Source organism: Myotis nattereri (genome assembly GCF_964212035.1).
Source record: "Myotis nattereri genome assembly, chromosome: 4".
Taxonomy (NCBI): Eukaryota; Metazoa; Chordata; class Mammalia; order Chiroptera; family Vespertilionidae; genus Myotis; species Myotis nattereri.
Window position 1 is genome coordinate 105,966,692 of NC_138079.1, and position 23,121 is coordinate 105,989,812.

At 52.8% G+C, this 23,121-nt stretch overlaps 3 protein-coding genes across 7 annotated transcripts in view; 2 read left to right on the top strand and 1 right to left on the bottom strand.

Moving 5' to 3' along the window:
- LOC308517705 (phosphorylase b kinase gamma catalytic chain, liver/testis isoform) overlaps window positions 1-4,568 on the top strand; it is a 22,613-nt gene extending 18,045 nt beyond the window's left edge. For all 4 annotated transcript variants that reach the window (XM_081088994.1, XM_081088989.1, XM_081088991.1 and 1 more), the window contains 6 exons: window positions 593-658; window positions 742-905; window positions 3,391-3,481; window positions 3,562-3,715; window positions 3,786-3,911; window positions 4,001-4,568. In XM_081088994.1, coding sequence (XP_080945120.1) covers window positions 593-658; window positions 742-905; window positions 3,391-3,481; window positions 3,562-3,715; window positions 3,786-3,911; window positions 4,001-4,294 — 895 coding nt within the window. In that variant the 3' untranslated portion in view covers window positions 4,295-4,568. The remainder of the gene's footprint in view (window positions 1-592; window positions 659-741; window positions 906-3,390; window positions 3,482-3,561; window positions 3,716-3,785; window positions 3,912-4,000) is intronic.
- On the bottom strand, window positions 4,568-8,972 carry CFAP119 (cilia and flagella associated protein 119). Of its 2 annotated transcripts, XM_081088997.1 has the most exons (9): window positions 8,684-8,972; window positions 8,354-8,385; window positions 7,436-7,501; window positions 7,099-7,268; window positions 6,336-6,406; window positions 6,025-6,141; window positions 5,863-5,932; window positions 5,700-5,789; window positions 4,568-4,861 (listed from the first exon to the last, which is right to left on the bottom strand). In XM_081088997.1, exons 1-9 carry the CDS (start codon window positions 8,882-8,884, stop codon window positions 4,683-4,685), a joined length of 996 nt encoding a protein of 331 aa, XP_080945123.1. In that variant the 5' UTR covers window positions 8,885-8,972; the 3' UTR covers window positions 4,568-4,682. The 2 variants fall into 2 exon arrangements, with proteins under 2 accessions (XP_080945123.1, XP_080945122.1); XM_081088996.1 differs by lacking the exon at window positions 6,336-6,406 and having other exon boundaries at window positions 4,621-4,861; window positions 6,025-6,242.
- Window positions 8,973-9,366: 394 nt separating this feature from the next.
- RNF40 (ring finger protein 40) lies at window positions 9,367-21,455 on the top strand. Its single transcript, XM_081089361.1, has 20 exons — window positions 9,367-9,422; window positions 9,531-9,730; window positions 10,051-10,218; window positions 10,346-10,487; window positions 11,264-11,470; window positions 11,984-12,105; window positions 12,229-12,375; window positions 12,490-12,564; window positions 13,335-13,454; window positions 13,542-13,721; window positions 13,912-14,047; window positions 15,285-15,406; window positions 15,495-15,922; window positions 16,010-16,127; window positions 16,249-16,398; window positions 16,591-16,803; window positions 16,883-17,008; window positions 18,137-18,277; window positions 18,364-18,465; window positions 20,419-21,455. The coding sequence occupies exons 2-20, from the start codon at window positions 9,602-9,604 to the stop codon at window positions 20,593-20,595; spliced, it is 3,003 nt and encodes a 1,000-aa protein (XP_080945487.1). The 5' UTR covers window positions 9,367-9,422; window positions 9,531-9,601; the 3' UTR covers window positions 20,596-21,455.
- The last annotated feature ends 1,666 nt before the right edge of the window (window positions 21,456-23,121 follow it).

A 23,121-nucleotide genomic window follows, 5' to 3' on the forward strand; every position in this document is an offset into this window, starting at 1 on the left:
CAACTTTTTTTCTATTATTGAAATTTTGGTCAGTGCTATAAATAGAGACACTTTAAAAGGCCTTTTTGAGTACCAGATAACAAGGACCACCTGAAAATTATTGGCACAAGAAGGCACTCATTCTTGCTGAAATAGCCCCCTCAGGCACAATGAAGATATTTGAATTGCCAGCCCACTGGGCCAAACTGCCCCTGGCATTCCTCTCACTCTTGGAGTGCTCTGTCTTGAGACCCTTTAGTTTGTCTACAGAGGAATTTCTCTCTCTTTTTAAAAAAAACATGTTTTATATTAGAGGGAGAGGAAGGAAGAGGGAGAGGGAGATTGAAACATCGATGAGAAAGAAACATCAATCGGCTGCCTCTTGCACGCCCCCCAATGGGGATCGAGCCTGCAACCCAGGCATGTGTCTTTTCTGGGAATTGAACTGACAACCTCTTGGTGCATGGGTCAGCACTCAACCACTGAGCAACACCGGCCAGGCCAGAGAAATCTCTCTCCTGGCCTGTCGTATAGTATTTTCTCTGAGCACTGGCTTATTTTCTCAGCCCTCACTGTGAGGTGCACCTCCCTCCCTCCCACTCCTGTCTCCTAGGATGCGGAAGGGAGAGCTGTTTGACTATCTCACAGAGAAGGTGGCCCTCTCAGAAAAGGAGACCAGGTACTGGCTGAGCCTGCAGCCCCTGGGGTGAGCAGGGCGTGGGGTGGGGCAGGGAGAAGCAGAGGAGACTGCCCCTCCCCCAGGTCCATCATGAGGTCTCTGCTGGAAGCAGTGAACTTTCTCCATGCCAACAACATTGTGCACCGAGATCTGAAGCCTGAGAATATTCTCCTAGATGACAATATGCAGATCCGACTTTCCGATTTTGGATTCTCCTGCCACTTGGAACCTGGCGAGAAGCTTCGAGGTGAGGGGACCTGGTGCCCTAAGAGGCTTGAGAGGGAAGGAGACCCAGACATGAGTGCTTGGCTGGATCTGAGAACTGAGTCCCAGCTACCAAGCAAAGGGGAGTCAGTAAACACTTGCCAAGTACCCTCTGGGTGCAAAGCCTTGTTTGCAGCTCAGAATGGGTTTCCTGACTTGGGGAGGATGGAGACAGGAAAGTGAGCAGATAAGTGGCACACAGCAGGGGCTAGGGGTCATGTGGGGAAACCAGGAGAAAGGGGCACCTGACTTAGCAGGAGGGACCTACAGAGCAGGGGCTCCGAGCTGGGCTTTGGGAGGCTGGGCTTGTCCCAGGAGGAAAAAGGGAGAAGGGCATAGCAGGGCTCAGCTGCACACTTGGGGTCTAACAGTGTACATCTTAGGTGCTATGAGGAACCTGGGACTCTAGGACTCAGGTTCACCCAGTGTTAATACATTTGTTGTGACAAAATAATTCTGATGCAAATGGAAAACTAAACAAAGTTCAACTGCAAGACTCCTCAGAGCTTTTTTTTTTTTTAATATATTTTTTGGTTTCAGAGAGGGAGAGGAAGAGAGAGAGAGAGAAATATCAATGATGAGAGGGAATCATCGATTGGCTGCCTCTTGCATGTTGGACTGAGCCCGCAACCTAGGCATGTGCCCCTGACTGGAATCGAACCTGGGACCCTTCAGTCCGCAGGCCAACGCTCTATCCACTGAGCCAAAACCGGTCAGGGCCTCAGAGCTTTTAATATGCTACTTTCTCTCCCTCAATGGGCTCTGCACTGAATTTATTAATAGCTAACATTTACTGAGTGCTTAGTGTGAGCGAGGCTCCATGCTGAGTCTTTACGTGGCTTATTTCTCTAGATCCTCTCAACTTTATTAAAATTTTTTAATGTTGAAATTATTGCAGGTGTCCTCTTTTCCCCCCCTCAACATAGCATTTGTGTGTCCATTTTATAGATGTGTTGTGACTTGCCCAAGTTCCTGTGGCTGGGATTTGAACTTGGGCAGTCTGACTCTAACTCATGCTCTTAATCTGTGGACTTACATATCTTAAGATGTTGTGCTTTATTTTCCTTTGTGCTTCCGAATATACTTTTCCCCATTCTGGAATCACCTTCACCATTGCCCACTCCACCCTCTCTCTTAGCTTTGGTACCAGGTTTCACTTGAATGTTCTAAGTTAAATTCCTTTCTTTTTTTAAAAAAAATATTTTTTTATTGATTTCAGAGAGGAAGGCAGAGGGGGAGAGAGAGAGAAACATCAGTGATAAGAGAGAATCACTGATCGGCTGCCTTCTGCATGCCCCACATTAGGGATCGAGCCTGCAGCCAGGGCATGTGCCCTGACCCGGAATCGAACCGTGACCTCATGGGTCACAGGCTGATGCTAACCACTGAACAATGCTGACCGGGCTAGATCCCTTTTTGTTCTTTTTTTAAAAAATGTATTTTTATTCATTTCAGAGAGGAAGGAAAGGGAGATAGAAACATCAGTGATGACGGAGCATCGTTGCTCTGCTGCCTCCTGCACACCTGTTACTGGGGATCAAGCCTGCAACCCAGGCACGTGCCCTTGACCAGAATCAAACCTGGTACCCTTTGGTCCAAAGGCTGACGCTCTATCCACTGAGCCAAACCAGCTAGGGCCTTTCCTTTTTGTTCTTTACTCCCTTCATGGCACCCATCTTACTCTATTATTTCTCATTTGCTTTTTAGTGGACGTGAAGTTTGGTAAGAGCACACCTGATTTACCACTGTGTCCACTGTGGTGCTAGGTACATGGCAGGCGATAAATACTTAGCTTAGGAATGAGTTTCCTGAGAGTCATGTTCAGTTTAGGCCTATTAAGCTCTCCTGGAAGTGTGCCATGGAATACAGTTTGGAAATTTCTAGGATGTTAGAATTGGGGCCTGAAGTGGTAGAAACTGAAAGTAAGGGTTTAGATCAAGTCATGGAGGCTCTGTGCTATAATAGACTTGATCTTGAGGCCATATTGGGAGCCAGGGGAAGAGTTTTAAATAAGGGACTTACCCAGTATGTACTTGAAGAAATCCCATACCCCACTCCTTCCCCTTGGTTTGAGTGGTGGTTCCACTAACCAGAGTAGAGATTATAGGAAGAGATTTGCGCAGAAAGGAATGCAGAGAAGTTTTTTTTGTGTATGTTATGAATGTAAAAATGTGGTAACACTTTGTGTGAGGAATGAGTAGGTTTGGCCAGAGAGTTGGAGGCAAGTGATAGTTGGATAGGACCTTGAAGTAAATCTAAAAATCATGTTTCTCTTCATTTCTCCAAGGCCACCAGGAGCCTTGGTGGGTATTTGAGTTGTTCACCAGGGTCAGGGTCTAGTACTGAGACTCAGCAGAGTCTGGCAGGAGCAGAATGAGGAACACTTATTGAGGCTCCAGTAGAGGGTTAGTGTTAAGGACCACGAGGGGGCTGGTGGCATCCCATCAACCTCAGCCCTCTCTCCCCAGAGTTGTGTGGGACCCCAGGATATCTAGCACCTGAGATCCTTAAATGCTCCATGGATGAAACCCACCCGGGCTACGGCAAGGAGGTCGACCTGTGAGTTTCTGGTATCCCGTCCTCTTCCTGTGTACATTTGCCCAGCACCTACTCCTGCCTGACTTTGGTCTTCTTCCCAGCTGGGCCTGTGGGGTCATCTTGTTCACACTCCTGGCTGGCTCACCACCATTCTGGCACCGGCGTCAGATCCTGATGTTGCGCATGATCATGGAAGGCCAGTACCAGTTTAACTCGCCCGAGTGGGATGACCGTTCAAACACTGTTAAAGACCTGGTGAGCTGGGACCCTGAGGGTGCAAGCGGGAGGCCCAAGAGCTCTCTCTCATGTTGTGGAGTTCCCCTAGATTTCAAGGCTGCTGCAAGTGGATCCTGAAGAGCGTTTGACAGCTGAGCAAGCTCTACAGCACCCCTTCTTTGAGCGTTGTGAAGGCAGCCAACCCTGGAACCTCACCCCCCGACAGCGGTTCCGGGTAAGCCCAAGAGTGTCAAGTCTTGGCCTGTTCTTCTGTCCCCTGTGGCAGTGCTACACTGGAGCTCACACTCCCCTCCCTCTTCCCAGGTGGCAGTGTGGACAGTGTTGGCTGCTGGACGAGTGGCCTTAAGCATCCACCATGCACGTCCGCTGACCAAGAGTGCACTGTTGAGGGACCCCTATGCATTGCGGCCAGTGCGGCGCCTCATTGACAGCTGTGCCTTCCGGCTCTATGGGCACTGGGTGAAGAAGGGCGAGCAGCAGAACCGTGCAGCCCTCTTCCAGCACCGGCCGCCTGGGCCTTTTCCCATCGTGGGCCCTGAAGAGGAGGGGGACTCAGCTGCTATCACCGAGGATGAGGCCATGCTGGTGCTGGGCTAGCACCTGAGCCCTGGGGAATGCCAGAAAGCAGGACTTTCCATGAGGAGGATTTTTATCATTCCAGCCCCTTTTGGCTCTGGCCGTAGGCCCCAGCCCCACTGCTTGGCTAGGCCACCACTCATCGTACTATCATAAAGTCCAGTCTATCCCCACTGGCCAGGGCTTTCCGATCAGAGCTGAGGTAGAAGGGAGCCACTCAAGAGTGCCATGCCTGGCCTTGTCAGTGCTACCTGTGCTGTGTATGCAATAAAATCTACACACCAGGGAGCCAATGCCCCATGTCTGGTGTCTGGCTTTGGCAGGAAAGCCCAGAAGTTGCTCAGGATGGGGGTGGGGGCACGAATGGGGCCACTCTGGCCGAGGCCTTTATTGGGGAAAACACGGGGAGTCACTTGGTCTTATTCTTGTTTTTGCCCGGAGGTAGTTGGAAGGGCCGCTCTAGTGTGGTCAGCTTGCTGTTGAGCCTTTCCTCGCTGGCCTTGAGCCGCTCATCCACCAGCTGCTGCAGCAGCTCCAGCTCCTTGTTCAGCTGGGTCTTGATGAAGGCTCGGAGGAGGGAGACCTGGCCTGGACAGCAGGGAAGGAGAGATGCTGCTTGGGGCTGAAGGGTTGCCCCTAGCTGGGCAAGCAATTTGCAAGGTGTCCCTGGGGACTACACTGGTGGAAATGTTGCTTCAATTCAGAAAATGTTAGCCAGCCCTTCTGTGAGAGAAGTGGGCAGAATGATTACTTCCAGCCAGACTTTCTGGATTGCTACTTAATAGCTTTGTGAACTTAGGCAGGTGAATTAACCTCTCTATGCCTTAGGTTTCCTCCTATGTAAAATGTGGATAGTGATAGCACCTAGTATCTAGGATTGAGGGAGAATTAAATGGGTTAATGTACATAAAATGTTTAAAATAGGGCTTGCCTGGCCCTGGCCTGTTTGGCTCAGTGGATAGAGCATTGGCCTGTGGACCCAAGGGTCCCCAGTTCGATTCCAGTCAAGGGCATGTAGCTCGGTCGTAGGCTTCTCCCTGGCCCGAGCCCTGGTCAGGGCGCATGCAGGAAGCAACCAGTTGATGTGTTTCTCTTACACTGATGTTTCTCTCTGTCTTTCCCTCTCTCTAAAAATCAATAGAAAAAGTGTCCTCGGGTGAGGATTTAAAAAACAATAATAAAAAATAAAATAAAATAGGGCTTGCCTGGCACATAGTGTTATCAGTTATGTGCTGGCTATTATTGTCATCCGTTTTTCTGGAGCTCCTAGCAGCTGTGCTTTTATCTGTCATCTTGGACTCCTGCATGCTGAATCATTTGGAGAAAGGACACCATGACTAAAAGTCGGAAGTCCCGATGTGGTCTAAACCCTTCCTTTCACATTTGCCCCAAATCATAGAGAGCCCACACTCCTCCAGGTCCTCACTTGGCTCTTGCTGTGGCTCAGCCACCGTTTCTGGTTCCTCCTCCTGTAGGGTGACTGCCTGGTCCTCCACCTCCTCACCACCTTCTTTCTCTGCAAGCCAGAAGCAGGAAGAACCTTTAGCTCCAGCCCCAGCCCCAGCCCCAGCCCTGGCATTCTCCCTTACCTCTCTCATCCTCTGAACAGAGCTTGGGTGGCTGCAGCCCTAAATAAGTCAAAGACAGATCTAGCCGCACCTGGGAAGACAAAGAGGGCAGCTCAGAGGACGGCATCTGCACTGAGGGAAGTGGGGAGCTGAGGGGTGCTCTCATAGCCCAGGGCCCAATACCTGGGGAGTAAAGACGTATTTGTAGAGCTTGAAGTGGCGAAAGTAGGTGTTGACCACATAATCAGCCAGGGCCAGCAGCTGTTCCTCCTTAAAAAGGTTGATACTGAAAGGGGGCCGCTGTGGGGGTGATTGGGAATTAGAGGACTGACCACCTCCTGAAGCTCTGGCCTTTTCTCCTAGTGCCCAGCAGTCCAGGAGCAGGGAGAGCCCACTGTGGCCTTCAGAGGAAGATGAGGGTAATAAGGGTGAGAACAGGCGATTGGGCTAGACCTTGTCTGGGGAGGAGCGAAGATCCCATCAGGGGAACTGACCCTGACTCCATGGCAAAAAAGAACACTGGTGAAGTAGCGGTAACATTCCTCCACATTGCCCAAGGGGGTTGCTGGGAGGGAAAACAAGATATTCCAGTGAGTCACCTCTGTGATAATCATTCATTTTACTCACTCAACTGCTATTACTGAGCATGAGCTTTAGAAGTGGACAGATCTAGGTTTAAGTACTGGGTTGTTTCATTAACCCAAACACTGAGTACCCACTATGACTGTTCTGGGCACTGAACAAGACAGATAAGGTCTTGCCCCTTTAAGAGGCTGACATGGTAGTGGAAGTGACATACAATAAACCAAGAAATACGTAATTTTAGCTCTTTTTAAACATTTTGAAGAAAACCAGTTCTGGGAATAAAAGGGAGAAAGCAAGAACTATTTGAGCACTGTGCATATATTTATATATATTTCATATACAGGGTGTCCCAAAAAATATATACACTGTATAATTATTAATTCTAATGTCTTTTTTCAGATTTAACCCATTGGAATTAATAATTATTCAATGTGTATACATTTTTTGTGCCCCCCCACCCCCCCCCCCCCAATATAGCAGAACAAGTCAGTATTCATAGATAAGGAAATGAAGGATTTCATCGGTGAAATAACTGTGGTAACACTGCTAGTAATGACAACAGGTTCCAGGTGGTGATCTCCCTATTTCTACTTCCCATGGTTACTTGTGCCATCCAGCATCCTCTTTCCTGGGCTCAAACGCTCAAACCTTCTGGTCACTGCCACCTCTTACCAACACAGGCCTTGTGAAGATCTTGGAGCAGGGCACAAGCCGTTGATGTCTGCTCCATCGAGAAGCCCTGCTGGCGGCAGAAGATGAGTGCATGGGAGAAGAGATCCAGGGTGATGGCATCCTGAAGGCTCTGCTCAGGCCATCCTAGCCCCAACAGGTTGGCCAGCACCCTTGAGAGGGGGGAAGGACGGAGTGAGAGACAATGGAAGCCTCCCTTCACTACCCCACACTACTGTACAGCATGCTTTGGAGCCAGGCATTTCTCATGCCTTCCCAGTACACCCTCAGCCTTTCCCATGCTCCTTCCCTTCCCTGCTTCTCCACACCCCCTCCATACTCCCTCATCTCCTCAGTGTTGGCCGTCTTCTCCAGCCTGTGCATGGAATGGATGTCCAGGTACTTCCTGCCATAGGAAAAGAGGAGAAATGGTGTTGGTGGCCATTATACATTAGTCTCAAGGCAGGACTAGAGCACTAGACTGGGAACCAGGAAACCTGAGTTTGAAGTTCGGCCTTTCCACTAACTTGCTGGTGACCTTAGGCAAGCCACTTCTCTCTCTGGGAATCATGTTTTCCATCTGTAAATAACTGATACGGTCTAAATGAACTTGTGTGTGCGTTAATCCTCAGGATATTTCTTACACTGATTTTTAGAATGGGAGAGGGAGGGGTAGGGGAAAAAGAGAAAGAAACATTGATATGAGAGACATCCGTCAATTGGTTGCCTCCTGCTTGTGCCCCGACTGGGCCAGGGATCGAACCTGCAACCCAGGTACATGCCCTTGACCAGGAATGGAACGTGAGGTTTTAGTGCATGCTGATGCTCTAACCATTGAACCACTGGCCATGGCCTAAATGAATTCTTATGATTATTTTCATTATAAAGCCTACGGTTAGGAAACTTGAGTTCTTGTTTCTGCTCTGTCACTCCCTTATTGTATGACTTTGGGCAAGTACCCCTGTGGGCCTCAGTGTCCCCATTTGCACAATGCTCCATGACAGCTATGACATTCTATTTACATCCTCAGTCTTTGGCTCCCTTCTTCCCACACTTGCTCTTTGGACTATGGAGGCAGGAGAGCCATTTTCTAGTCATCTTGGGTAATCGCATCTCTGGACCTCCGTCTCCTCATCTGTAAAATGGGGATGTCCTATCTTTTTTTTCTGCCCTGGCTGTTTGACAGGACTGTTGGAGAAGTACTAAGGGAATCGTGCAAGAGTGAAATGTAACTTTTCCCAAGGCTCTTTACACTCACCACATGCAGATCCGGGGCTGGGGCAGAGGAGGCTGCGGAGAGAAAGCAGATTGGACCAAAGTCCTTGTCCCTGGTCCATGGCAAACCTCCAGCGGACCTGAGAACTCGTTAACTTGCTTTCTTGTCTTAAGGACTGTGAACGAACAACGCGGGCGGGCTGGGCTTCAGCAGGCCCTAAGGCCTACTAATGAGCATAACAACAATCGGGGTCACACATTCCCTCTTCACCAAGGCAGCCCAGGAGACGCCTTAAAATTAGTAAACACATCACGGGTGGCGCCCTGTCGGGAGCCCTTTTATAACATTGCTGAGCGGATTGCTCGTCCTTACCGGGAACAAGTTGGCTGCAGGATCTTCCTCTTCCACCGCGACCACGGTGCCGAACTCGGACCGCACACCTGTTCCCATACGCGAGGCTAGTTCATCCGCTGAGCTGAGGTCCCTCTTGATTTCCCGCCGCAGTTCGGAGGGTTGTTCAGGGTCCGACTGCATTCTCAGGCTCTGGAATTGGCTGGACTTCCGATGGGTCATGTCGCCGCTCCTCCGTGTCACGGTCACCGCAGGCTCTACCTGCCTCTGTTCTGGGACAACCGGTTCTCCTCAGGCACTTCCTGGGTCTGACCCTCTATCCACGCTTCAGCCAATCTACGCAGCCGAGAGGTCCGCTGCAGCCAATCCGCGGGGGGCGTCTCCACCCGGACCGTTGCTAAGGCGGCGCGGGGAAGAAAAGAGTAATGTACTCGCCAATTAGAAGAGAATGCGCGTGCGTAATAAATTGCAAAATGCCCCACGTTTCTCCAAAGTTGCTAATAAGAGGCAGGCGAGGTCGTTAGGCTGGGCGTGGGACGTGGTGTCAGTTACCATAGGAACCGCCTACTGGCCAATCACTGAGAGAAAGAGGAGAAGTTCGGGAAGAAACCCGAGAGGAGGGACAAAGCGCGACCAATAGAAACAGGAAATGCAGTTCCACCATATCCGGCATTGCCTCTGGCGCCTGCGCTCTGTGCTGGGGAGGCCGGGTGACGTCTGGTGAATCCAAGATGGCGGCGCTCGGCTGATCCTGCAGCAGGTGAGGGGCCCGGGGCGGTGGGGGCGGGATGCAGCAGGTATGTGCGGGGCTGGGTTGGGGCTGCGGAGCACCGGTCGCGTCCATATCTATGCTCTCCGTCTTCTGCAGGTGACGGAGGTGCCGCCGCCTCCCGCCTGAAGTTCCTGGGGAGACCCTGCACCGCTCCTGCCGCCGCGGCCATGTCTGGGCCCGGCAACAAACGCGCCGCCGGCGACGGGGGCGCGGGGCCCCCAGAGAAGTTGAGCCGCGAGGAGAAGACCACGACCACGCTTATAGAACCCATTCGTCTGGGAGGCATCTCTTCTACGGTTCGTTCCCGCCCTCAACTCTGTTCTCCGCCCAAATCGCCCGGAGCCTTATTCCCAGTGCCCCACAGTTAGCAGGATCCACTTTACAGAACACTCTGTTGAGAGAAACCGAGAGCAAGACGTCTGCTCTCCCTTCCAGATAGGAACACAGGCTGCCAGAAGGGCTCGGGGAGACAGAAGCGGCCCTCCTCCGCCAGGCGCCCTGCGGGAGTCCGCGCCCCTGTGAATCCTGTTAGTGGGGGGCTCCCCCGCCCACCCATTGCGTGCTGGCCTCTGTCTGACCCTCCGATTGATGTCTTGGGCCCCGCTCTCCTTGGCAGGAGGAGATGGACCTGAAGGTTTTGCAGTTCAAGAACAAGAAGCTAGCGGAGCGGTTGGAGCAGCGACAGGCTTGTGAGGATGAGCTCCGGGAGCGCATCGAGAAGCTGGAGAAGCGGCAGGCCACCGACGACGCCACGCTCCTCATCGTCAATCGCTACTGGGCCCAGGTGGATGCCCCTCTGCCCTCCAGACTGGCCTTGATCCAGCTGCCATTCTCAGACTCCTGCTGGGGAGCAGTGTTACCAGGGAAGCACCTGAGGAATTCATAACATGTTTGGTGCTTTCTCCCTTCAGCTGGATGAAACTGTGGAGACCCTTCTTCGACACCATGAGAACCAGGGGGAGCTGTCTTCAGGGGCAGAGGCGCCTGGAACCCAGGAGGGGCCGACCCGTGATGAGACCCCTCTCACAGAGCCCGGGCCGTCAGAACTGAGGGGTAGGGCCAGAGCCGAGGACCTGGGAAAGGTCCTGGAGAGGAAGGGACTTTGGATATTAGGCTCCTGGAGTCCCTACCTCCCCTCCCACACGGGCAATAAAATTGATTTCATGTTTGGGCAGCTAGTACATTGGATCAAAATACAGGCTTTGGAATCTGAGCGACTTGGTTCATAGTGCATTTTATGTTTTGAGACTCATTTAGTTAAAAGTGTTAATATTGAGTGTTGACTGTGTGTCTGGCACTGATCTAGACTTGCAGGAGACATAGATAAACAAAAAGAAATACTACCTCTGCCATCAGAGAGGAAGTGATTGTAAATCATAAGTTAAAAGTGTAGGGGCCCCTGAACAGGAATTAGTGTGTGTGCACTTGTGCGTGGTTTATTTTATTTATTGATTTTAGGGAGAGAGAGAACATCATAGATTTGTTGTTCCACTTCTTTATGCATTCGTTGGTTGATTCTTGTATATGCTCTGACCAGGGATCAAACCCACAACCTGATGCTCTAACCAACCGAGTGACCCAGCCAGGGCCTGGTGTGGGTTCTAATTTAGTTTGAGAAGGCTTCCCTGCAGAAATAATTGGGAGCATTGTGGCCTTGGGGGAATTACCTCTTGAATCTCTGTTGTTTTGATTTCAAGATGGGGATAACGATGCACTATAGGTGTCGTTGTGTTGACTCAGTGAGCCGAAGAGTGTTGAATGGCTCAGTCTGGGACTTGGTTCAGAGTCGTAACTGCTATTATCCTCATTAGTGTCTCCATCCCTCCTAGAGACCCTGCCCGTGCAGCTGCGGCCCCCACTCAGTGAGCCAGCCTTGGCTTTTGTGGTGGCCCTGGGTGCCAGCAGTAATGAGGAGGTGGAGCTGCAGCTACAGGGCCAAATGGAGTTCTCCAAGGCGGCCGTGTCCCGTGTCGTGGAGGCCTCAGACCGCCTGCAGCGCCAGGTGGAGGAACTCTGCCAGCGAGTATACAGCGGAGGTTAGTGCTTTGTGCCCCCGCCCCAGAGATCTCCATACCAATTTGCATCTTTATTCTATCCCTTTCTCAATGCCTCTGGCCCAGAGGCAGCCAGAGAATTTCCCAAGGAATAAATCAGTCATGTTCTCGGGGAAGGGTTAGGTTGTAGATGGGGGCTCCAACTTTGATTTCTGGAGTTGAACTCTAAAGACATCAAGAAAGGAGTTGTGGATTCTAGTGGGGCTAACCCCTTTTGGCGGGATATCTTTTTTGGAGCACTTTGCACAAGACAGATCAGCAAGTGCCCAGGCTTTGTAGGCAGACGGGCTTCCCCAAGCCCGTCTGTCACTCTAGCCTTGGCATTCTGGGCTGGTGGCTCTCCTCTCTGAACTGGTTTCCTCCTTTGTGCGGTGGGGGTAAAGACTCCTAGCTTTGTCATGGTGGATCACACTGGGCACAGAGCAGACCCCAGAATGAGTAGCACTTTTCCCCATTGCCCTGGACTGGACTCTGACCCGAGCCCTGACTTCCCAGGGGATAGTGAGCACCCTGGTGAGGCGGCTCGGGCACGCACCCGGGAGCTGGGCCGTGAGAACCGGCGACTTCAGGACTTGGCCACCCAGCTACAGGAGAAGCACCACCGTATCTCATTGGAGGTGGGCGTTGCATTTTTGGGGGTGGGATTAGACCCAGGGCAGGGTCTAGGTTAGGTGGACACCCAAGGATCTTAGGGAACCAAGTCTCCTCATTTAAGCATCTGCCCTCTTCGTTGTTCTCAGTACTCTGAGCTCCAGGATAAAGTGACTTCAGCAGAGACCAAAGTGCTAGAAATGGAGACGACAGTAGAGGACCTGCAGTGGGACATTGAGAAGCTGCGCAAGCGTGAGCAAAAGCTCAATAAGCACCTGGCGGAGGCCTTGGAGCAGGTGGGGCTAGGGTGCTGGGTCAGATGTAGGGGCTGGGTACCTAGGGCCCTAGGTTCTCTCCTCACACTCATCTGTCTGTCTGTCTGTCTGTCTTTCTTTCTCTCCTCTCCACAGCTCAACTCTGGCTACTATGTGTCTGGGAGTTCCTCAGGCTTCCAGGGGGGCCAGATCACACTCAGCATGCAGAAGGTGAGCAGGTATCATTCTTCCCAGTCCCTACCATAATCTTTTCTCTACCCTTGACATTCCCCACAGAATTATGGTGTCTGAGGTCCTTCCCTGTCACTCATGCTGCTCTGTGTTGTATTCATGCACAAATATGTTCAGTAGGTAATTGCTAAACACCAAGTGCTAGGCACTGTGCTGGGAGCAAGCATATTGGAGAACAAAATAGACAAAAACCAAAGCTTTCGTGGAGCTTAAGTTCTAGTCGGGAGAACTGACAAGAAGTAAGGAAAATAGTACATCAGGTGGTTATAAGCACCACAAGGAGAAAATGTAGACAGTAGATAAATGGAAGTGTTGGAATTCTTAGTTGGAATTCTAAGATTGGAATTCTTAGTTGTGTGGCTGAAGAAGAGCCTTGCTGAGACAGTGCATTTAATCACTGTCATTCCTTGTCCTACCTATGCTCTCACCTCTTGGCCGTTGCACACTTTCTTGGTGCTGTGGGGGATCACCATGCCCTATTCCTGTTCCTTCAGCTTACTCTTCAGGGCTTCCAGGAAGCCTTCTCTCACGCCTTGTCAGTTACAGGCCTTGGTTCCCAGCATTCACCATGCAGTATTGAGTTTACTTCCACTTGCCTGGGAGCTCTTAGGAAAGTGCTCAGGTCTGGCTTGTCCCAGGGGCTTCAGAGTACATCATTGCTACACATAGGAGAGCATGAGTGGGGCTTATGTGAAGGAAGCGTGCCTCCTGGCCTGGCCCGGACTGCCACAGCCTTTCCCATCCCACAGTTTGAGATGCTGAATGCGGAGTTAGAGGAAAACCAGGAATTGGCCAATAACCGCATGACAGAGCTGGAGAAGCTACAGGCCGAACTTCAGGGGGCTGTGCGGACCAATGAGCGCCTCAAGGTGGGCATTTGGGGCCGGGAGGGCCTAAGACTGCAAGGTGGGGGCAGAATCCTTTCACTGATCACTTTTGGGCATCCCTACCTTTAGGTGGCCCTACGTAGTCTTCCTGAAGAGGTGGTGCGGGAGACGGGGGAATATCGAATGCTGCAGGCCCAGTTCTCACTGCTTTACAATGAGTCTCTGCAAGTGAAGACCCAGCTGGATGAGGCCAGGGGGCTGCTGCTGGCCACTAAGAACTCCCACCTGAGACACATTGAACACATGGAGGTATGGCCCTAGAACGGGTGGGGGCCGTGGGTAAGTGCCAGACCCTGAGGGTTAAGGCTTTCCTGGGTTAAGTCCCTGTATGCCTGCCAGGGGTCCCTTGGGAATAAATTCTTAAGCCACTGAGGCCTAAGGCCGGGCGCTCGCCAGGGAGCAGAGGGATTGTGTGGGTGCTTAATGCCTCAACCCGCAGAGCGATGAGTTGGGGCTGCAGAAGAAGCTGCGCACAGAGGTCATCCAGCTGGAGGACACACTGGCCCAGGTACGCAAGGAGTACGAGATGCTGCGCATCGAGTTTGAACAGAACCTGGCGGCCAACGAGCAGGCGGGTATGTGGTGAGGACAGGGTGGAGGTGGGCCTTATCTGGGATTCCTGGGCCCTAGTGAGGGGCTGCTGCTCATCCAGATGCAAGAGCTTTAACCCTTCCTGTCACAGAGCCTCATCTCCCTGTGGAAAACAGGTACCACACCACCTGGCTCAAAGGCACAGTAAGATTTAACAACCAGCTGAGGTGGTTGATGGAGCAGGCATAGAACATGAGCTGCCAGCCCCACCTGTGGCTCTCTGGCCTTCAGGTGTCTCTCTCAGATAACTCATTTATTTTGGAAAGAGTTATTTAATATCACCTATGGCCAGGCTCTGTTCTAGGCTTTGGGATTAACCAGTGAACAAAACACTGGAGCACTGTCATAATGGGGGAAGGCAGGAATAGAGAAGAAAATGTGGAATATGGATTTTAGATAATGACAAATATGCCAAGAAAATAAAGCATGGATTGAAGACAGGAAGTATTAGGAGAAAGGTTGTTGCAGTTTTGGATGGGGAGGCCTCAGAAATGTATTACTGAGAAGGTGACGTTTGTTTAAAAATCCAGAAGTAGATTAACTCACTTTTGTGAATTTACTGTTATCTGTTCTTTTGAAGGAAATTTGGAAGTATTTAAAAATGTACATGAGCAGAAATAACACAAAGACAGTGTGAAGTTACTTTTGGGTGAATTTTCTTCAAAGTAAAGTCTGCATTACTTTGATGAGGTCATACTGTAAAGTCTGCATTACTTTGATGAGGTCATACTGTAAAGTCTGCATTACTCTGATGAGGTCATATTGTAAAGTCTGCATTACTCTGATGAGGTCATATTGTAAAGTCTGCATTACTCTGATGAGGTCATATTATAAAGTCTGCATTACTCTGATGAGGTCATACTGTAAAGTCTGCATTACTCTGATGAGGTCATACTATAAAGTCTGCATTACTTTGATGAGGTCATACTGTAAGGTCTGCATTACTTTGATGAGGTCATACTGTAAAGTCTGCATTACTTTGATGAGGTCATACTGTAAAGTCTGCATTACTTTGATGAGGTCATACTGTAAAGTCTGCATTACTCTGATGAGGTCATACTGTAAAGTCTGCATTACTCTGATGAGGTCATACTGTATAAGGCTTCAGTTTTCCTCCTCTTTATAATGGGAGTGATGGCTGTGGCTCCTCCTCTTCCCCCACTAAAGAGTTGGGCTCTAATCCAGGGGCCAGTCTGACGTTAGTGCCTGACCCTCCCCTAGGGCCCATCAACCGTGAGATGCGCCATCTGATCAGCAGTCTTCAAAACCACAACCATCAGCTAAAGGGGGATGCCCAGCGATACAAGCGGAAGCTGCGGGAAGTGCAAGCTGAGATTGGCAAGGTGAGGAGAGTGCTGCCTGGGAGACACCTTGGCTGGACCCCAGTGAGTACCATCTCACTGCAGCCCTGTTCTCTCCTGTTCTTTGCAGCTCCGGGCCCAGGCCAGTGGCTCTACGCACTCTATCCCCAACCTGGGCCACTCAGAGGACTCTGGCCTCAGTGTCCCAGCCGTAGGGAAAGAAGAGGGCGGGCCAGGCCCTGTTGGAGCCCATGAGACCAGAAAGGAGATAGCGTCAGTGCCTGTTGCCACCATGACTACCTCCTCAGCAAAGAAGGAGGAACTGGTCCCCTCTGAGGAAGATGCCCAGGCCTTAACCCCCGGGTCCCAGGGCCCCTCTTCCCGGGGCCGAGAACCTGAGGCCAGGCCCAAACGGGAGCTTCGGGAGCGGGAAGGGCCTGGCCTGGGACCCCAGTCTGTAGCCTCAGCACTTTCAAGAGCGGATCGGGAGAAGGCCAAGGTGGAGGAAGCCAAAAGGAAGGAGTCAGAACTCCTTAAAGGTCTCCGAGCAGAGCTAAAGTGAGGCGCTATTCCTGTCTTCTTCCCACCCCTGCCAAGTGGCCTCCAGCCCTGCTTACCACGTCCTGTGCCCCCCCCCCCCCCCAGGAAGGCCCAGGAGAGCCAGAAGGAGATGAAGCTGCTGCTGGACATGTACAAGTCAGCACCCAAGGAGCAGCGGGATAAGGTGCAGCTCATGGCCGCTGAGCGCAAGGCCAAGGCCGAGGTGAGGTCAGGTAGGGCTTGTGGGGCATAGAGAGAGGCTACCCATAGGGTTCTGACCAAAGCAGAGCCCTAGATCAGCAGGAAGCCATGACAAGAGAGCTCCCTCCTTCTGGCGGCTGTAGGTCGATGAGCTCCGGAGTCGTATCCGGGAATTGGAGGAGAGGGACCGACGGGAGAGCAAGAAGATTGCAGATGAAGACGCCCTGAGGCGCATCCGGCAGGCAGAGGAGCAGATAGAACACCTGCAGCGCAAGTTGGGTGCCACCAAGCAGGTGTGAGCCTCCTGTGGTTCTCCTGCTTCTAAACGTTAGGGTTCCCTTTACCCGCTCCCTCCAACCCCCCAGTCGTGGGTGCTTCTAGCAGATGGCCTGGTTCCACTCGGTTCTTTGCTCAGTCGTGTTCCTGGGGTTTCCCCATGGTCCTCCTGTCCATCTACCACACTCCATCGGTCCTTGCCCACACAGGAGGAGGAGGCTCTGCTGTCGGAGATGGATGTGACAGGGCAGGCTTTTGAGGACATGCAGGAGCAAAATGGGCGGCTGCTACAGCAGCTGCGGGAAAAGGACGATGCCAACTTCAAGCTGATGTCGGAGCGGATCAAGGCCAACCAGATTCACAAGCTGCTGCGGGAGGAGAAGGATGAGCTGGGTGAGCAGGTTCTTGGCCTCAAGTCTCAGGTATGGTCACCCTGGGCTTGTAGGGTGGAGCTGGAGAGGCAGGGGCTTCCCAGCACTGAATCTCTACCCCTGTCCTCAGGTGGATGCCCAGCTGCTGACTGTGCAGAAGCTGGAAGAAAAAGAGCGGGCCTTGCAGGGCAGCCTTGGAGGTGTGGAGAAGGAGCTGACGCTGCGCAGCCAGGCCCTGGAGCTCAATAAGAGGAAGGTGAGGCCGGGCTGGGGAAGCAACGTAAGATGCTGGCTCCCAGCTGAAGAAGTCAGGCTCACGTCTCAGACTCTTACTATGTTCCAGACCCTGTGCTGGGGACTCCCCACACTTGGTCAGATTTCAGTCTCATAATAGTCCTATGATGGTTTTTCTTGTTATCCGTGAGGAAACTGAGGCTCAGGAGGTCAGCTGACTTGCTCAAGAAAGAGTAGAACCTGGATTCGGTGGGTCTCCTTGGCTCTAGGACCCGCATCCTGACCTGTAAAATGGGGGTGGTGGTTCCTGTCTCATAGTTGTATTAAAACTAAGAAATATCTAGTTCGTGGTAAAGGCTTAAGATGGATATTGATTTTCAGTTTCTTTCTCCACTGGGCTTTTTTCTCCTCCTGTTTCATTCATTCATTTAGGCCAGAGGTGGGGAAAATCAGTATAAGGCCTGCAAAATTATTTGTTCCGGCCCTGCTGAGGCAATTGCAGGCGGGAATCAAAATTCAATAAATCTAGGAGTTTTTTTCATAGCAACAAAATTTATAGTAAGTGAACGATATTAAGCGAATGATCTTATAAATTTCCAATGGCCTTGGTGAAAAACGTTCCCCACCCCTAATTTAGGCAGTGTACATGCCCTTGCTGTATATACTCAACCCCATGCTGAGGGCTGGGGAGACCATGGGAACAAGAGGGTCCTATTAGAAGAGGGAAATTCCAGTCTTTAGGGACAGATAGCCAACTAGTAATCCCAGAGATAAAATAGTGTTATCACAGATCATAGCAAGTCTTGTGAAGGATAACTAAGGTGGCTGTATAAAAAAATGTGAAGTGACATTTAAGTTGAGGGAGTTGCAGGAGAGACGTATGTATTGGAGTTGTAGCAGAGGGACAGCCCTGTGAAAGCTTGGAGTCGGGAGAGAGCGTTATGCAGCTGAGGAAAGTGTCCGGAAGGAGGAAGAATAGGAGGAGGTATGAGTCCAGAGATCAGGAGGGACCAGCTCCAGTGAAGAAAATTGGACTTAATCCCAGGAGCAAGAATCACTGGAATGTTTGACACAAGCATCTGTGGACCATGGTGCCTGACTCCGTAGGCTCAGGAGAGTGGTGCCCTCCCTCCTTGTCTCCCTGCCTCAGGCTGTGGAAGCAGCCCAGCTGGCTGAGGACCTGAAGGTACAGCTGGAGCATGTGCAGACGCGGCTGCGAGAGGTTCAGCCCTGCTTGGCAGAGAGCCGGGCCGCTCGCGAGAAAGAGAGCTTCAACCTCAAGAGGGCTCAGGTGTGCGCACGGTGGGGACAAGGTCACGGGGGGCAGGGGGCAGGATGCCGATCCTTGTACTTAGCCTAGCCCCTGTCCTGCTTCAGGAGGACATCTCACGACTGCGGCGCAAGCTGGAGAAGCAGAGGAAGGTGGAGGTTTATGCAGATGCTGATGAAATCCTCCAGGAGGAGATCAAGGAGTACAAGGTGGGGCTGTGGGGCTCAGTTGTGCCCCATCAACCTAGGAATCTTAAATGAGGGGCTGGTTGGAGCACTAGTGGGTAGTCTGGGGATCCCAGAAATAAGGTAGGATAGCAAAAAGTGGGCAGAACCGGTTATGGAGAATCAGACAGCTGACCAAGAATTGTACACATACTGCAGGTCAGGCAGAGTGCCTGGCCAGGGGTGGGAGGGCTTGGAACTAGACCTAGTCTCAGAGCTCTTGAAATTGGCAGTGTATTGGAGGAGGCAGCCAAGTAATTCTCCCCTCGGAGTGATCAGCAGTGTGGGAACCCCGGGGGAAGGGAGGCTCTTAAACCGCCCTGGGGGTCAGCAGGCTTCCTGGAAGGAATGCCATCCTAAAGAAACATGAAGGATGAGTCCGAGTTGGCTGTGAGGAATGGGGACAAGAGGATTCTGGCAAAGGGGAAGGCAGAGGTGAGGCCCCTAATTGAGAGAGGGGTGCTGGAGGACAGGTGCCTCAACGATTACAATAGCTTAACAAACCCCCCTGCCTCTAGTCTTTACCTACTTTAACCCAAATCTGACAGCAAATCAGACCACAACGCTCTGGTTTAAAACCCTTGCATGTCTCCATGTGGCCAACCTGGTTTACTGCAGAAATTAAGAGGCAGAATTGCTTGGATTCAGTGATTGGAGGGAGACAAAAATACTGAACTCCTGGGTACCTGATGTGAGAAACTGGGTGAATGAAGAGGGGCATTTAGTGGGATTAGGCAGACTGAACAGGAGTAGGGATTGGTGGACAGTGTTCAGAGACGTTGAGTACCAGGTGCCCGCGGGACATCTGGGAAGGCACTCAAAGCAAAGGCAGGTCTGGAGAACAGAGGTTTGGGGCTACCAGCTGAGGCAGAAACAGAAGTGAGGGTCTGTGGCATGAGAAGGGACGGGTCATTCTCCTTAGGAACCTCAAAGCTTTAAAGATGGGCTGGAGAGAGAAGCCTGTGGATTGGGGTGAAGGAGAGTGATGATCACAGAGGGAGTTGATGGGGAAAGCACTTCAAGGAGGAGGCGGTGAGCTGAACCAGAGCGGCCAAGAGGGCGAATGAAGGGAGTGATGAGAGATGCCCTTGGATGTGGCAGTTTTGATGGGAATGGTTCTGGGACGGGTGGAGGTGGAGGCGAGGTCAGCTGACAGATGACCTGCACACCCGCTAACTGGAGTGAAGAGAGGGTGGGAGGTGGGTCGCAAACCTTTGAAACAGTTTGGCCTTAAAGGGTGAGAGGCAGCTGCAGGCAGCTGTGGTGGGTAAGGGAAGGATTTCTCAAGAGGAGACAGACCTTGGAGCCTGTCAGATGCTGATGTAGGGGTCTGAGAGCTAGGGAAGGTGGTGGCTGGGCTGGGATTTCAAGCCGAGCAGAGGAGGAATGTTTGTGAATGCTGAGTTGAGGGAATTCCTGTCTGGAGTCGGAGGAGAGACCTGGTGGCAGGTATCAGGATAGGAGCAGAGATTTGTGAAACTCCCAGGGACTCACAGCAGGATCTCTGGACCCAGTTGAGGGTGGAGACTGCATATTTCTAGCGGCTCTGCCATGCCCCCTGTGACTAGAGTGCAGGTGAAGTAGACATTTGGCTTAAGCCAGGATTGGGGTTTTTCCAGAGAAGAAAGAGATGAAGCCCAAGGGCAGAGAGGCCCAGGCTGCGCCTGTGGGCTGTTGGCCTTGAGAGGGAACATGTGACCACTGGCCATCACTGCCAGGTTAGAATCCAGACTGCTACTGTGTAGCTTTGAGACCAGCTTCTTCTGAGTCTCAGTTCCCTCGTGTAGAGTGCTCATGCACCCTCAGGGCTATGGGAGAGCTGGATGCAGTTGGCTGTGTAAGTGATAGCACAGCCAGAACCACCTCCTGCTGTCGGCTGGGGTTCCGGGCTCCGTCAGGACTGATCCTGAGCTGATCGGCTACCTTTGCCTGCCCCAGGCGCGGTTGACCTGCCCCTGCTGTAACACGCGCAAGAAGGACGCAGTACTTACCAAGTGCTTCCACGTTTTCTGCTTCGAGTGCGTGCGGGGCCGCTATGAGGCCCGCCAGAGGAAGTGTCCCAAGTGCAACGCAGCCTTTGGTGCCCATGACTTCCACCGAGTCTACATCAGCTGAACCCGTAACTCAGGGGACTTTGGAACACCCATGGACCCTGGGGGCTGTGCCTCCAGCCCCTGCCCATCCAGTTGGTTTGGGGTCTCCAATGCATGCTAGTGGGAGTGGGATCAGCCAAGCTCAGTTCCACCTTTTCTCCAGTCAGAGCTGAGGCACCCACCATGCAGGAAAGATCTGCTGTGAGCACCCAGGTCCATCCCAGCCCTAAGGGGGCATCCCAAGGCTGTGACCCCCATGGAAGAGGAGACTCACTGCCTGCTTACACACCCACAAGTGAGGACCAGGCTGGGCTGGGTTCCAGCCCCGTGCTCCCTGCCTTCCAGGCCCAGGCAGGGCTTCTCCTGTGGAGTCCCCTGGGCTCTTTGGTCCGGCTCTTGTTCGTGGGGGTGGGGTGGGATAAGGGTAGGGGTGGGGGAGTAACAGTCCTCTTCCTCGGGAAGCTCTGTGGTTGCTGCAGTCACCTTGCCCTTATTTTGGGAGTGCTGAACCAAGATCACGTTTTTATTCTAATCAGGCCCCTCTGGATATCTTCTCCCAAGCCCTCTTACCCCACCTCACGCTTCCCAACCCGTCCCCAGCCCTGACTCTGCTTTCATCCTGGTGGCCTTAACTGCAGTGGAGGCAGAACTTCTGATCATTCCAGGTAGAAGAGCTTCATCTAGCCCTGTAACTGAGCCTGTGCCACGATGCTTGCTGTGCTGCCTGCCCAAGCAAACTGGGCTGTCAGGGCAGCAGGCCTGGCCTGGAAGGTGGAGCTGCTGACAGGTGCAAGGGGCCACTCGGAGTCACAGCCCCTGCTCTAGAGATGTCTTGTAATATAGGCTGTATGTCATGAATAAACATCCAACCTCCAGCCTGTGGTCCGAGTAGCCAGGTTCCATGCCCTACACCATTTTAGCTGCTACCTGTCTTGCGGCTGCCCCGCCTGGCGTGTGAACCTGGAGCTTCTGTACAGATGAGAGACCCTGCTCCTCTCCGTCCCAACACGTAGTCACGCTCAGACCTAACGGCTGCGAGAGGTTGCTGGCTGGGCTCGAGGGGGAGCGTGCCCGCGGGGAGAAGCGTCGCTGCCCCTTTGGAGCCAGCGGGCCCCTCCCATTGGGAAGAGCTGACCCTTCTGCGCGGGGCTGGCCATGCCCCTGGCAGTCATTGGCTGCAGGGAAGCGCCCAGCTGCATCCTGGGAAATGGAGTTCCCAACTGGCACCTAGCGACCAGGTCCCGCGGGGCGGGGGCGGGGAGAAGTGGCCCTGCGGCCTGCGGAGGCCCCTCCCCCTCAGGCAAACAGACTGGGACGCCTCGGTGTGTGCCTTTCTTCATTGCAATTGCGCCGGCCGCCACCGGGTGTCGCGTGTCCCCTCGGGACCGTTTCGAGTGTCGAGGGGCACTTCTGGGTTCAGCGTGTTGACGGTTCGGGGAGAGCCGTCACTGAGGCTCTACTGGGGCTCGCACCGAGGCCGGTGCTGCCCGGGGTTGGTTCCGGCGCTGGCGTCGGGGCCATGGGCAGGCTAGCGGCCGCGAGCTTGGCCACAATCCCACTGTCGTGCGGTCCTGCAGTCGCGCCTTCACCGGGGCTTGCCACCTGGTCTGTCTGTGGGACCCACCTGGCGCCCAGGCTTTCGGCGGCGCTGCAGCGGCTGGGCCAGGTCGGACTGGAGACGGACACACGGGCCACAGTGGCTTCCCGCGCTGTGCTGGAGGTGGCGGGCACGCTCACCGAGGCACGGGCCGTGGCCGGAGATGGCATCGAGCCTCCGAAAAAATGTGCGTGGCTCCAGGGCCGCAGTGGCGAGGGTGAGGAAAACGCAGCACGTTGCATCACAGTGAGGCTGCTTGGCGCTGAGAGGCGCTGGTGCCGGGAGTGGGTCGGGGCCCGCCAGTCCTCTGAGCCCCCCTTTCCCAGGAGCCACCTCCCTGTGGGCTCCTTCCATGCAGGTTGCTACATGTCGCCTCCCCGCATGCCTTCCATATCCAGAGGAGCTTAAAACTGCTGGCGAGTCCTGCCTGATAAAGTGGCCATCAGACCACATTCTCACGCTCAAACCCAAGGGGGTGAGAGAAAGATGCCAGAATTTCAGTGACAGGAGCAAGCACTGATGCCACAGGAGTACAGAGTGAACTCCATAAACTTCGGTTTGCAGTAGCCTGCCCAGTGCTGGGAGGATCTACTTTAGGAGCTGGCCAGGCCCCTCCAGCCAGGAGTTTTGGCCTCTTACAACCCCAATGGCCTCTGTGGCTGTGATACCCTGGATTCCTTGGATGCCAGGCCAGAACTGACCTTGCCGGGCATCTTGAGGGTGAGCAGATGTTGGCCTTCTGATGAAGGTGCCTGTTTTAGCCAGAACTAGGGCTACTGTCTGTGATTGGACACAGGGTCCAGTGGAGCATTTAGCACTGACCTCTCCAGAGCTTCCCTCCGGCCCTGTGGTGCTACACTCCCCTAGTTTTCCTCAAATTTACTATTTTCTGCTGGTCCTCTTCCTAAATTCTCTTTCTCCTCTGCCACTCCTCCTGGGTATGTTTATCTA

What these genes read in the sequence shown, in the direction of transcription:
- CFAP119 (XM_081088996.1), bottom strand. Translation starts at nt 8,884, where the DNA reads ATGACCCATCGGAAGTCCAGCCAATTCCAGAGCCTGAGAATGCAGTCG. An exon ending in CAGCCCCGGATCTGCATGTG is followed by an intron (nt 7,502 to 8,353) that starts GTGAGTGTAAAG and finishes TTCCTATGGCAG; the next exon opens with GAAGTACCTGGACATCCATT. An exon ending in TGAGCCACAGCAAGAGCCAA is followed by an intron (nt 4,862 to 5,699) that starts GTGAGGACCTGG and finishes CCTGCTGTCCAG; the next exon opens with GCCAGGTCTCCCTCCTCCGA.
- RNF40 (XM_081089361.1), top strand. Translation starts at nt 9,602, where the DNA reads ATGTCTGGGCCCGGCAACAAACGCGCCGCCGGCGACGGGGGCGCGGGG. An exon ending in TCACACTCAGCATGCAGAAG is followed by an intron (nt 12,565 to 13,334) that starts GTGAGCAGGTAT and finishes CCCATCCCACAG; the next exon opens with TTTGAGATGCTGAATGCGGA. An exon ending in TCAACCTCAAGAGGGCTCAG is followed by an intron (nt 18,278 to 18,363) that starts GTGTGCGCACGG and finishes GTCCTGCTTCAG; the next exon opens with GAGGACATCTCACGACTGCG.